This window comes from Phaenicophaeus curvirostris, chromosome 17 (assembly GCF_032191515.1).
Source record: "Phaenicophaeus curvirostris isolate KB17595 chromosome 17, BPBGC_Pcur_1.0, whole genome shotgun sequence".
NCBI lineage: Eukaryota > Metazoa > Chordata > Aves > Cuculiformes > Cuculidae > Phaenicophaeus > Phaenicophaeus curvirostris.
The window spans coordinates 14,159,677-14,174,782 of NC_091408.1; the positions used below are offsets into that span (position 1 = coordinate 14,159,677).

Consider the following 15,106-nt stretch of genomic DNA (forward strand, 5'->3'; position numbering starts at 1 on the left):
TCTCACCAGTGCCGAGTCCAGAGGGAGGATAACCTCCCTGGACCTGCTGGCCACGCCGTGTCTGATCCAAGCCAAGATGCCATTGGCCTTCTTGGCCACCTGGGCCACTGCTGACTCTTGCTTAACCAACACCCCCAGGCCCTTCTCCTCCAGGCAGCTTTCCAGCCAGACTTCTCCTAGTCTGTAGCACTGCATGGGGTTGTTGTGCCCCAAGTGCAGGACCCGGCATTTGGCCTTGTTAAACCTCATCCCATTGGTCTCTGCGCAGCGGTCCAGCCTGTTCAGATCCCTTTGGAGCCTCCCGACCCTCCAACAGGTAGACACTCCCACCCAGCTTAGTGTCATCTGCAAACTTGCTAAGGGTGCACTCGATGCCTTCATCCAGGTCATTGATAAAGACACTGAACAGGGCTGGACCCAGCACTGAGCCCTGGGGACACCACTTGTCACTGGCCTCCAGCTGGAGTTAACTCCATTTCCCACCACTCTCTGGGCCCTCCAGCCAACCAGTTTTCCACCCAGGAGGCAGAACAAAGGAGAGATGCTGAAAAGCAGGGGGATCACACCCCACCTCAGGGCACCAGGCAAACCCTGGGGGTTGGGGACACAGCCATGCCTGGAGCAGTCCCCGGGGACGGGGACAAGGAACTCAGCCCTGGGCACCAGGCACAGTTGTTGTCAGCCAGTGCTCGCGCCCCTGTCACCGAGAAAAGAAAATCAATCCAAACCACCAAGTGTTTTCCATGGAGGTCACAGCTGGGAAAGTTCTCAGGTAACACTTCCACCAGAGAGCTGCTGCAAACAGGAGTCACACACAGCTACCTGCTTGCTGGCTCATTAAAACAGTCTTTGTGCTCCAGAAATGCGTATAAAAGACGCACGCAGGACCTGTCATTCTTACAGATTTCTTCTCTTATGTTTGTTCATTCTTAGCTAAACTAAGAAATGCCGTCAAAGGGGTTGTTTCAAAGGCAGCCTGGAGACAGAAAGGGAGCAAGCCTGTGCCCGGAAAGCCTGGCTAATCAAGGGAGGGGGATCCGCCTGGCTTCCTCCCTTCCCAAGCGCGGCTCGTGCTTCAGCTTTGAAGAGCTGTCATCTGTGACACTGCTCTGCTTCAACATTTATACTGAGACATTTTTGCCTAGAATATATATGTATTTTAATTTTTTTTTAAGCAGCCCACCCACTCTTTGCCTCACAGCACGGCTCTGGGAGCATGGAGCAGGAATGGTTCAGTCGTCACTAAAGCCTAAGGGAGGGTCCAGGTGCCAGGACCACATCCCTACTCCAGACCCGCATCTGTATAAACAAAGGGATTTTTTACAGGGCCAGTGCCGAGCAGGCTCTATCCAATGCCAGGATCTTTAGAAATTCAGGCCTAATGAAGAAGAAAGACTTTTGGCCCCACAAGGACTACAAAAATTAATGGATATTATAACTGTAACTACCTGAATCAAACGCAAGGCCATGTGTCAACGCAGCCTTTTTGCCATCTTAGCAATTTATTGCAAGCCTATTTACATCTGTCCCTGCCCAATTTAAGCCTAGCAGGAATAAAACTAGTACAAAGCAAGCAAAGCGACTGAGGAGCAGAGATGCTCCCAACCCAGCTGCTGGGAGCGCAGCCCTCCCCTGGCCCCAAGCAGAGGGGTCGTGCTGGTGTCCAGGGGGTCAAAGCCCGGCAGGTGTCAGGGAGAGGCACAAACCCAGCTGCCAGACCTATTCCTTTGCAGCTGGTGTGACCTGCGCCACACAGGCAGGGGACACCCCACCACAGAGCAGAGGTGCCTCTGCATCTCTCCAGCTGCAGGAAGGGGTCAGGGCAGAGAGGGCAGAGTGAAAAACACCACAAGCATGTGCTTGAAGTAAAAGCCCTCTTGTACAGCAGCCCAGATGCAGACACTCTGGATGTGTTCATTAAGCTGAACAATGCCTTTGGATGATATTTGAAGAGCTGATGTAGCTGCCTGTGGCATGACAGGCAGAGGTGTGATTTTTCTCCCATTATGCACCGTCAGTGTCTTTAATCTCAACCCGCTCAGCGAGCTGAGCACTGACACCGTCCGTGTCCTCGTTGGCAAACACAACTAATTAGAGACTGTGAGAGAGACAGCGCCGCATCAAAGGGGGTTGCGGAGCAAAAAGGGACTGTGGGGGCACTGTCTGCAGAGGGGGATTTATTTTTCAGACAGCACAAGTAACTCCTCTTTCCCTTCCTACATGGAACAAGGTCTCTGGCAAAAACTAAGAGATTATGTTAAATAGATGAAACTCATGCATCTGGGCTGGGTTTGGTAGACATTTTGCAGGGAAGCAGCATGGATTGGGGCTGGCGGCACCCACGCCGAGTGTTAGAGGGAACAGCAGAGCCACTGCACAGCTTCATCAACCCACGGTGCTTGCCATGACAGCCGTGCTCTATGAATTACTTACAGGTAGTTGTAGTCTCCGGGCTGGTTTAATATTTCATTGTGTTTTTATCGGTCAGATGCAGGACAAGGGCCCAGAGAAATCAAAGTCCAGGGCTGAGCCCTGTTAATGCCACCACTTAAAGTTCGCTAAGGAGCCGCGACTGTGCTGCTCGTCCCTGCGATTTAGATGTGCAGTGCATGATGTGCAGGTGGAATTATTCATACCAAGTAATTTCTCCTGTCCATATTAGCCTCTGGGAGAGGCTGCAGTGAATCCACTCGACCATATGAGCCAAGAGCTTCTGCTAAGCAGCTACTTAACAGAAGCAGATCCGAGAGCTGTGTGGCAAAGAGAAGCCAGGCAAAAAAAAAAAAAAAAGCTCAGGGTTATCCAAAAATCACAGCAAAACAGCTGCTGTGCAGGGCTGAACATGTCCAAAACCTACTTCCAACCAAAGGAGCTCAAACTGAAGTCTTCAGCTGCCCAAAGCCTCCCAACACCCTTTGCCAAAGGGGCACAGATCAGGGCATTGTGGTTACCCCTTGGAGCACCAGCCAGGTTGTATCTAGATGATCTTTTGAGGTCTCTTCCACCCCAAAACACACTCTGGTTGTATGATGTGGGTTTCCTCTGCAAACCCTACGGCAAATGGAATTTGAAATCCTTTTTCCCAGTTCTCCCCAGGAGCCTGTCTGGGCTAGCACCACATTGGTCTCACCTACAGGTCCAACATCACCAAGCCAGCAGCTCAGCGGGGCTGCGGGCAGAGTACCTGTAGGTCATCCTAGGACAAGACAAGCTCAGCAGACGAGGCACTTCCCTACTCAGATCAGGAGATGCTCAGAATATTTATGTTATTGTTCACCAATTGGGGAAAAAAAAAAGAAAAAAAAAAAAAAAAAAAAGAAGTGCTATAAATGAACATATTTGGTGACCCAATTTGAGTGGCTCATTACAATTAGATCAAGCTAATTGCCAGTTTTGTATTTCATTTGGCAACTTGTTAAGCTAATTGAACAAAATAAAACTAATGAACAATTATAATGAAGTTTATAATTAGAAAAATGGAAAAAAAACTCAGTGTGAGAATATTTAAGGCATAATGAATGTTTCTGGAGGTTTAGGGGGGAAAGGGGAGGTGTCAGTAAATCACACCACTCTCTCCCAACAAAATGCTTCTTCTCAGGAGCTGAAGTTCTTGGCATATTAACTATTTCCAAATTATGTCAACCTGGTGCTTTGTTAATGACATTAGTGCCTTAATGCACATAAATGACATTTACAGTGACCCTAAATGCAGGAATTAGCTAGGGAGGCAGCTCAGAGCTGGACATTAGCAATAGCAATTCTCAACCCTGTCCTGACAATGCGAATTAAAGTCTCTATTAAGGACAGGTTTATAATGCTAAAAGTGAAAAACAAGCGTGGGATGCAGAGGAGTTCACAACTCCCTGACAGCGGATCTAACATTTCGATATGCAAACCTGCCTTCCCAGTCCAGGAGCCAGGGAAGAACAGAAAGAGCAACGCTATCTGCGTGATTAGAGACATTTTTAAAAATAGAGCTATTTTTATTGCATTCAATTCCTACTTAGATTTGAATAAATCCATTCCAGCTTCCCTTCACTCCCTGCTGCTGAAGCACAGAAAATTAAATACCATGATAATACACAGAGAGTGACCTTTCGGAGTTTCAATTTACAGGGTCAAGCAGGTACCCACCAACACCTAATAGAATTGTCACATCGGATTTCGCACTGCTTAAAAACTTCTTCTCCTCCAGTTTGTACATGAAAGTAATTATTTCATACAGAACTCAGTGGGAACTGAGGTTTTGCATCAGGGAATAAAGGCAGAATCTCTTAAACAAGAGTGGAAATGTATTCAACCTTTTCGATGCCTAGTGGTTTCCAGCACTACTTGCTCTCTGAAAGCAAGCGCTGGTTTTCAGCAGGAGCCTGTGGGGCCAAATGCCCAATGCACAAGGCAGGGATGAAGCACCTACAGTCTGGATGGGCCAAAGGGTGGGAGATGGGAAAAACCATCACCAGTAGCACTGATCACACTCACTACCTGTAATCACCATAATTCCAGCCTGGAGTCCCAGTCATGACAACTTTCTTCTTCCCATTTACATGGCTGCCTTACTCTCCCAGAGATTAAGATAATAAACTGATTCAGGAAAAACAGGTTTATTTTTATGAGCTATCAGAATCTCTATTTCCCCCCGCCCAAGTTTTAATTCCAGCTGCATTAGGGGAAAATCTGTTTTCTCGCAGCCATGCCTCAATATTTCTATGCCATCAGAACCAGCTGTCATCTCCTCAATCTAATTACAGGTTTCACCAGGGGGGTGAGAACATCCTGGTATCAGTGTGGGTCTGTAGCTGTCTTTGGCACTCTCCGTGTTTCACTACCTTACCATCAGCCTTGACTGGATGTTTTTGCTGCAGATGTCTTCATCTGTCACTCTGGACAGATGGCACAAACACGCTGAGGCCAGGGTTTCCCTCCCTTCAGCTTGTGATGCTCAGAGCTGGGTCCAGGCTCACTTCAGCACGGGCAGGAGAAAGTTTTGGCAAGGAGAACGCAGCCTGGCATGACCACCCACCCCATGCGTCCCTCTCTGCAAAGATGCAGAGTTCATCACTGCTACGCCACCTGTGATCTTGCCATCTCCTCCTTAGGCTGGCACCAGGGGGGCAGCACTGCTGAGACACACAGTAAGAGGCAGGAGGTGCCTCCAAGACAGCGTCACCTAACCAGGGTGGTGGAGGAAGGATGAACGCACCATCAGCCCTTGTGAACAGCTGTGGCACAAAGATAGAATCATAGAATCATCAGGTTGGAAGAGACCCACTGGATCATTGAGTCCAACCATTCCTATCAAACACTAAACCATGTCCCTCAGCACCTCGTCCACCTGTCCTTTAAACACCTCCAGGGAAGGTGACTCAACCCCCTCGCTGGGCAGCCTCTGCCAGTGCCCAATGACCCTTTCCATGAAAAATGTTTTTCTAATGTTCAGCCTGAACCTCCCCTGGCGGAGCTTGAGGCCATTCCCTCTCGTCCTGTCCCCTGTCACTTGGGAGAAGAGGCCAAGAAGATGGAGCAGCGAACAGAGCCACCCAGGGAGGGGATAAGCTGAACTCTCCCCACGACGCCCAGAGCATCCTCCCTCATCGCAGGCAGGACAGCAGTGCCCTGCCTCTGAACTGCAGCAGCCACAGGGCTGCCACCCAGCAGCATATGCAACCCCCAGGATTACAGGCATGGATTATTCTCATTACACTAATCCTGGCAACACCTGTATTTACTCTCCATACAATAAAAGTAAAGAGGGCAAAGCACCTGGACCATCACCTGATAACAACCAGAAGGGCCCTGAGGTGCTAAAAGCTCACATACTTGTGCTGGTGTTTAGATGGGTTTGTGCTGGTCTGGGTATTTCCTTCCCAACTTCCCTCCCCAAATGCATGCACGCCCCCTCCAACAATGATCTGCTTCAGGAAACAGGAGAAAACCCTCAAGTGAAGCATGAAATAGGCCCCATGACTCCAGATAGCCAGGTCCATTTAAAGCCTTGCTTGGCATTTGCATTATAAAAACAAATCCTGTACAGGAATCTCTCTTCATGGTTTATACTCTTGCATTAATTCATGAAGTGTCATGTATCTAGCATATTTTATTATACATGAGAACTAAGCAAATTAAAATTCTCAGTTGAATATCACATTTGCACACTCAAGGCTGCTTTCTTCGGCCCTGTCAAACTTAGAAGTCTCACCTGTTTAAACTCAGCTCACCTTCTAAACCAAGTCAGTTAAACTAGCACAAATTCTCCTGGTTTTCTTTACACAATCTATTTCCATTTAGCTTTAACCTCTTCATAGCTAATACGGGCTGAAGAGAAATACACCAGGTTTAGAAGGAAATAAATGCATTGCCAGAAGTTCATTATGATTACAGATCACATTCTCCGGCCGCAGCATTTGTGCCTGTCCCACTCCCCTCATCCAGGTGCCCACAGAACCAGCTGCACCAGGTATACCCCATCAGTCTAAACTCCACTGCAAAGTAAAGACACAACTCAAGTTAGTGAGCTTCTGAAAAAAAAAAAACACCTTTTCCTGGGCAACAAAACATGCTGCGGACCCGGACAGAGGCATCAGGAGGTGTAACGGCGTTAGAACCAGACTGGGATTGTCCTTCTCTGGCTGCTCTACAAAGAGCTTGAGGTAAACTCTGCTTTTTAGAGAAGGAAAAAGCCCATCGCACTAAGTAGGGCTTAATAAAAACTGGGGTCTTGAACGTGACCCTAGACCTTGTCCCCATAAAGGTCATAAGAAATTTTTCAGTTGAGACTAGGTTTTGCTTCCAAAAATATATTTTTCAAAGTACCAAAGCCAAACAAGAGGCATGTCCTAGGCACAGGCATTCAGCTGCAGGCTCCCAAATATCACACAGTATCCAAGGATTGCAAAGCAAGGAACACCACCATGACCTCCTCCTCCGTCCTCACGTTCTCCTGCCCCAGACACACTTCCCTGTCTGTCCTCTCTCAAACCTTCACATCACTACTGACTGCAGCTCTCCTTGGCCAGCAATTAATGCTCAGCTTAGAGCTCGTTCTTATACAACAGCCCCCTCCTTCAAAGGGTGGTGTTGGAGCTGTTCTTTTCCATAACGCTGCATCCAGGGCTCTGGAGAACAAGGTAGTACAACCAAGCCATGTTTCTAACAGCATGCAAACCACACACGGATAAGAAATACTCTCCTGTTCCTGGGCAAAACACGGACTACAGAAACAATATCTTCATTAAACTAAGAGAAACCACACAGGGATACCCTCGGTAGGACTGTTATCCTGTAACAACCAACTCTTCTGTTCCTTTATATCACTACAGAAGAGGGAAGAAAACTGAAAAGGGGTTGTGGTTTTTTGAGCAGGCTCCTCATTAGTGATGCAAACCCCTACGTCTATACTTTAATATGCTATTGTAAACTAATTAACGATCCTGGAGATGATGTTTTTTTCCAACATTATCATTTCAGCTGGAATCTCAGTCTGAATGCTGATAAGCCTCTTGAACTTTGCAAAACCACTTGTCAAAAGTAGTAAGATGAGAATTCGTTAAGGTCTTCTAATTAAGAACTACAAGGTCCAATTAAGCTTTCACTAATGTGCTACATAACCCAGTTAAGCAACGGCATGCTAAGGATTTTCCCACCCCCACCAACACTGTTTTATCACTTAAGTTCATCTCCGACTGGTGGTTTGAAAGAATTTCTCTGGCCATCAGAAGTGATGATGAGAAATTGTGTGGACAGCTGCAGCCTGCTACATTAATACTTTGGGACATCTTATTGTTCTGCAACTGAAATTGTTCTGAGACACACTTTGACTCACTAATAGCATTTCAGAGGCTGCTTCCCTCTCCTTTGCATAACAGATTAGGTCCCACTTTGCACACAGATCATGTAGACCAAGATGCTCAAACTGATGTTGATTATCTCATTATTTGAATCTAAAAAGGCCCCTAATTCCCAGGAAGGAAAATATGTGGTGTCTCATCAGCTCTAAGGCTGCAATACTGGACTGTGGCCACGCTTCACAGCAATTTGTACCCTGGTTTAATTTCTGGAAGAATACAACATATGACGGGTAGCTTTCTCTTTCTGCAAAAGATGTAAAGAAAATTAAGTTGCATCTCAGTTCTGTCTAAGACCTGATTATTTAAGACCTAAAAATATCCTCCTCACGAAGGGAGAAAGATGAACCAAGCATTTTTGGATTTATCATCTCAGTTTTGTAGGACACAAGAACCAGCCAACCGACCTCAGGAAACCAGTAATGAGCTAAAAGATTTAAGAGAAGTTGCTCAATGTAGGGCTCCAAAAGATCACCTGTAGGAACACTAAAGCTTTACTATATACTGAAACATCTCTGATCAGGGTCTCAAAGAGGGACAGAGGTAAAGTGCTCCATAAAGTGACACACTGGAAGGAAGAGAAATGCAGAAACAGAAATGAAGCATTATTCAAAGAACACGAGCAAGTCCAGAGAAGAGCAATGAAGCTGTTGAGGGGGCTGGAGAACAGGCCTTATGAGGAACGGCTGAGAGAGCTGGGGGTGTTTAGCCTGGAAAGAGGAGGCTGAAGGGAGACCTCATTGCTCTCTGCAACTACCTGAAAGGAGGTTGTGGAGAGGAGGGAGCTGGGCTCTTCTCCCAAGGGACAGGGGACAGGACAAGAGGGAATGGCCTCAAGCTCCACCAGGGGAGGTTTAGGCTGGACATTAGGAAAAAATATTTCACAGAAAGGGTCATTGGGCACTGGCAGAGGCTGCCCAGGGAGGGGGTTGAGTCACCTTCCCTGGAGGGGTTTAAGGGACAGGTGGACGAGGTGCTGAGGCACATGGGTTAGTGATTGATGGGGATGGTTGGACTCAATGATCCGGTGGGTCTCTTCCAACCTGGTGATTCTGTGATTCTACGATCTGTTCCACACTCCAAGCCAAGCACAACACAACAGGCGATTTCAAATCCATTAGTTGACAAACATGTCTTTCCCACCTTACCCAAGCTCTTGTGCCCCTGAGCACAAAGACAGATCACAATGCCAGGGCCTGATCTCATGCAGCTCTTGCGCTGTGATCCACCACAGGCCTTCATGTTTGCAAAAGTGCTCACTATCCACAAACCTTCTCCTCCCTCTACAGCCTGCTGAGCACCCATGATTTACATGCCATCTAGGAAGACGCTTATCTCCATCTTGCTATTAAGGCACCCCAAAGCCCTGCTGTGTCCCAGCTGGAGCTACCCTTACCAACAGGAAGACTAGGGCAGGACTTGCATCCACAGACATGACATGAGGAAGATCATTCCCAAATATCTTGCACAAAGATTCACTTGGAGACCATCCATCACACCTGGACACCATCTCCCTTCCAGAGCATTATCTATAGACACCATTTTCCCCCCCAAACCAAAAACCTTACAGTTCTTTTCTAGTACTCCCTACTAACGCATTTTAAATATTATTTTAATGTCCATTTACCTGTGTGATTGACTGTTCTGCCTTGTAAAATATATCCTTTTAAATATGTATGCATTAAACTGAAAGACAAGAACGGCCCCAGGGAAGATGCAATTACCTGCGTTTTAAAAATCACAGAATAAGTGATTCACACAACCAATTTCTCCTGCATATAACAAATAAATAATTTTATCAGCTATGCCCTGCTTGGGCTGTTGCGTACCAGCTCGTTTTATTTCTCTGAGAACCACCACTAACCAGAGAAATTAATTGGAATCATAAGGTAGTGGGAGGGGGAAGTACCTGCTCTAACAGGAGCTGACAACAGCGCATTTCTAAAAGGAAAGTGATAAAACTGTGGCCAAGTCCAGTGCGAATGAACCAATTCCATTGCAAAATTCAGACCCCAAAAAGCTCAAACCTGCAGAAGACTGAGTGAGAAAAGCACCAAACTTGAAGACCTCTGCTCTGAACTTCCTTGCTCTTGGACATCTATGTCAGAAGCTTAAAGCAGTCTCCAGAACTAATTCTATTTGCATGCCACTAAAACCTGCATTCATGACTTTCCAGCCAACACACTGTGAAACTCAGGTTGCAAACAGGCAAAAAAAAATGAAGGGGGCTACACAATCCAAGGTACAATCAGTTACACAGCACTAAGGCATCAAAACTGAATTAAAAGCACCTGAGGGAGACCAGCACTATCAGCTCAGACACACTCTGCAAGGGCTATTCATCTTCTGCCTTAGGAGCACGCTGGAGCCATGGTGCATACGGGATCTTTTGTTGCCAACAGTGGTATCAGGGGCCGCAGGACCGTGCCAGACCTCATCTCTGCAGCCAAGCACCTGGGTGCCACTAGTCTGCAAGGACCCCATGACACCACATTTGACCATACTGGCCCTATGCTCAAGCCCTAGAAAGAACACAGCTGGTTTATAGCCAAGAAAGGGAAGCAGAAAGGAAACCATTCTGCTCCTCCCTTACAAACTGTTAGGATTCCAACTGCCTGTGCTTTCACACCAGCAATATTTTGCTGGAGGGCAGCTATGCTCACAGTTCCATGGCAGCATCCAAAGCAATAGGTCACTTTCATTTACCTTTGTTCACCTTTAGTGCATGTTGGCTGTTTGGAGAACAGGATTTGGAGTGGGTGGAGTTGGAGGCAGCAAATCTGGACGGCGTTCTCAGCTCTTCAAGTGCTGGGAACTTGCAGTTCAAGTGCAAGTCATTTCACAGCCTAATGGAAGTGTCCACTTACCTCTCCTCCTCCTTGGAACTCCATGAGCTGTCGGCACCCAGCACTTCTGCAACTCAGATCCTTGAAACCAACCATAAAGTGCACAGATCAATAAAAATACATCTACTTTTTTGTTTGTAACCGTAGTCTGGGAAAAGCTTTGCAACATCCGATATTTGCAAGACATCAAATGAGATCTGTTAAACCTTCTACAGGGTTGCCGGGAGGATAAAGGATTGAAAAAGCAGCCTCTAGGCATTGTATACGTTCTTAATGTATCTGTGCTTCTAAACTATCTTTAATTATCTGTGCTTCTAAACTATCTTTAATTAATTAAATATCCCAAAATTACTTATTAATAAGGATCTGTGGGGTTTGTAAACTCCAGACATTTTGCATGAATTAAAGAACAATATAATGAAGTTTTAATGAATACAAAGTCACAGTTAATGTAAAATTTATATATAGCATGCCAGAGGGGAAGAAATTTAAAAGTAATTTTAATCATAGGTTATTGGCAGCTGGATAGCTCATTTTTATACTTTCCTAATGGGTGCTTGGTATTTATATTGTCACATCTATCATGCCAGCATGGTATATTGTCTGACTCTGTACAGTTCAGAAACTCAAATGGAGACCAGCTCATTTAAAGCCTCATTTGCTAATGAGGCATTTCTGCATCCTGCAGTGACTGTGTTCTTTTGATTCGCAGACCACCTGAGAGGGGCTACTGCTCAGCCGCATTTATAGGCGGTTTTACCCTTACTGAATTATTAGCAGCAGCATTTGACATATTCTGCAATGGCCTTCAGCTTCACTGGAGCGAGCAAGCAGAGCCTAGCACAGGGTGGAAGAAAAACAATACACTTATGAGCTGCAGCTAAACACTAGAGTTTAGATTTTGCCCTAAGTAACAGAGTATGCACCTTTCAGCGCGCAGAAGTATTCCTTTTAGCAGCATTAACACATCACAGCCTACAGCTCCTTACTGTACTGACACAAGGCCCACTTCCATCACACTTTCTTCCACTCCTGCTCACCTGTGACCTTCTCAATGAGCCAACCATGCATACATAATTAGCAGCAATGTTTTACTTGTCCTGGGCTCTGCATAAGAAAACAGGATAAAACTCTCAGAGAACAAGAATTTTGTGGAGTGAACTTGGATCAAAACCATGAAAAACAACAAATTAAGCTAAAAATAATTCCATGGCACCCAGAAGGAAAATAAAAATAAGACAAAAAACTGAGTGAACGTGAAGCTAGTGTAGTATATATATTATATATAAAGAATCAATTTATTTTAATTAACTGCTTATCAATGCTGAGTGCATTCAACGCAATTGCAAGGACATCCATGATTTTAATGCATTAAATACTTAATCCACAAAATTCAAATAGTGCAGGAGATCCTGAATGCCAGTGGCTCGGTACAACTACTGCAACAGTATTTCATGAAAAACAAAACAATGTTTTAGTGCATTCACTGTCCATTTCACTGTTTTTAGTATGCTCATTACAGTATTTTTCCCTTTATAAACTGGAAGGATACAGAGCTAGAAAACATCTTATGCTTCGCTTGCAACGTGACATGTAGTAAAAAAAGTTACAAAACCAGCTTTTAAACACACTGGAATTATTCAGCTAACAAAACACAGGATTGTTGCCTTACAGCCGACAAAGAACTTCAAAACAAGGAAGCAAAACACTGTCTTCAACTGCAATGATGTTAATCCAGAGCAATGGCAGTAAATTCCATGGAAATAACCTGGATTTAAACCAGGAAGGAGGTGGCAATTGCTCCCTCACCTTCTGAGCGACCAGAAGTCTATCAGCTAAAAGCTTAAAACAATAGGAAGGTTACATCACAAAATGAAGCAGCAATTACTTTCAAGGGTACCGTGAGCTATTTCAAGACTGAAATTACTCCAAGTCAAAGATGTTATAAGAACATTTCAATGCACACTACATACAGGACACTCATGTTACACAGTCAGGGAGTTAAAATCACTGTATATTCCTTACAGTTGACTGAAACACATGGATTAAAAAAAAAAGTTGCTAAAAAATCCAGTTTAAAAATAAGAAAGTCAACATTTTCTTAAGGTATCCTATTTGCAACTGTGACTTATGCTATCGGTGCTCCCATTTGATGGGCTGCTGATGTAAAACAAACCAGAAAAGATGCACTCATATATATATATATATAAAAATCAAAACAGGCAGGTTCCTCCTTCCAGGCTGGAAAAACTCCAAGATGTATGGCATATTTAACCAATAAGAGGGAGCTAAGCTTTACCCAAGCCTTTTGTAAAGCACTTAATGAAGTATTTTTTCTTTTAAAAGAAAGAACCACCAGTATTAAATAGAGCTTTTTCTTTACATACAGTATTGATATATACAAAACAGAACCAAGACAGATGCAAAAAAAAAAAAAAAAATCAAGTGACTTCAGAAGTTCTGTAGCTCAGGAATATTTTGGTACAGGTCCAAAGTCTCTGGGTTTGAGAAAGCTCCCCGCTGCTCAACCTTTTTCCCCGCAATCATTTGCTTTACAGCTACTTCCACTTTCTTCCCATTTATTGTATACTGAAAAACAAAACCAGCAATGGTAAAATTATACTTTTCACATAGTAGCTTAATGGAAATACACACAAACCTCCCCCCCATCCCAGAACTCAATCAAACTTTAGCATAATGTCTTCCCTTCTCTGTTACACATAAGGCACCAGCATTTTTCTGCTGAAAATCACTTGAAGAGAAAGTGGGATTCAAAGAAGAGTTTATGTGATTTTAGTTTATTACTCCTTTGTGGTAATACTGTGAAAATCTGATCAAGCTCCAACTTAAACCAATGAAACGAGATGAGAATCATGGTATAAAAAAACACAAGATTTTATTTCTTATGCTCTGACACATCCTATTTTTAATTTTCTAAGACCAGGCTCAAAAACCAAAGCCCAGCTCAATTGGGCTTCGGGAGAAGAAACCCTTGACTTTCATCTCTTGAATGGACAGTGTTTTTTCTAAAACATTAGAGTGAAACACTGAGCTTAAATGTTACTCAACCTTTACATGTTTCAAACGAAACTTAAGCCACAGCTTCACCTCCACTTATGAATCACACACATTCTATTATATTGTGTTATTCTAAAAGTAACAACACTGCAGAAACAAAACAATGCTAATTCTTCTCCTCTTGAGACCAGACCACTAATTTCCAACTAGTAAATTACAGGAAGGAAGAACTACGACAACGTTAACAGGAACCACCAGGCCCACTTTAGGTGCTCTCTGCTTTCATGGTACCAAGGCTATAATACAACCTTCCTTGGGCTGGTGCCATGAGAAGTTTTAGGGGATGGCAACTTGGAAACACTGACTTCCAAGTACCTCCTTGGCTGTCTGTCAGGTTTGGGAGCAAAAACACTTGCTTTACCACTGAATCTGCTGATGGAGGAACCCAGATTGTTCCTGGCATCCAAAGCCACTGAAACTCCTGAACTACTGGCACCACTATTTCTTATTAGGGATCTTTCTGCACCAGCTAAATAACCCTCAATATGCTCTTGCAAAATTGGTTTTGATACAACAAACTTTTCCATACAAAAACCACCAAATTCATGTGTAATCCTACCCTCCTGAATCACCTTAACCAACCACTCTTCCTCCTCAACGATTAGTAACCAGTTTTCACAACTGCTCAGAAACCAGAACACATCAGTGGCCTGCAAGGGAACTGCCCCCTTTTGAAAAATTACTGGACAGACCGTCCAGTAAAGTTTCCTTTTATTAAGTAAACATCTTGTGGATAACGACTAGAAAGTTCACATGGTCAGGATAGGACTCAAAAGGTTTGCTCCAAGAGTTTGGAGTATGTTTTATAACACCTGGGTCTCATCAAGAACCATGCTTTGTATTACTGAAGTCCTAATCACCTCCCACAGCTGTACTACTCCTACCAGCATTCAGTGTCAGCACACAGTCAGGATTAGGTTGTACCTTCAGATAAGGATTCGATACATTTCAAAAAGTAGCAGAAAATAAAAGAGGTTTCCCTTCCAAGCAAAACTTTCAAAGAGAGATACGAGACAACTTTGATCACTTCACCACTAAGCATATTTACCTGAAAGGTAATTAAAATTCACTCAAATGTAAACTCAAAGTGTGAGCTAGTTAGTGACCTAAGCAGGCTTTCCTGAGGGGCAGACCATCACAAACACCTCACTGCCATCAACTTCACCTGTACAGTCAGGTGATTTACACAGTTTGAGTGTTCAGCATTTCATGCAGAAACTCAGTTGCAACTCAGAAAATCCAAACTTCATTTATCAGGTGCAGGGGATTTTACAATCATGCAATATTTTGAGTCAAGTATTATTTGCCAACAGTGGCCCAAAAGAGAAATAACTCAAC

The 15,106-nt window shown here is 44.4% G+C and overlaps 1 protein-coding gene across 1 annotated transcript in view; it reads right to left on the reverse strand.

The window, feature by feature from the left end:
* Positions 1 to 11,984: 11,984 nt before the first annotated feature.
* AACS (acetoacetyl-CoA synthetase) overlaps positions 11,985 to 15,106 on the reverse strand; it is a 47,680-nt gene continuing 44,558 nt past the window's right edge. Inside the window, exon 18 of the mRNA XM_069871361.1 lies at positions 11,985 to 13,279. Coding sequence (XP_069727462.1) covers positions 13,142 to 13,279 — 138 coding nt within the window. The 3' untranslated portion in view covers positions 11,985 to 13,141. The remainder of the gene's footprint in view (positions 13,280 to 15,106) is intronic.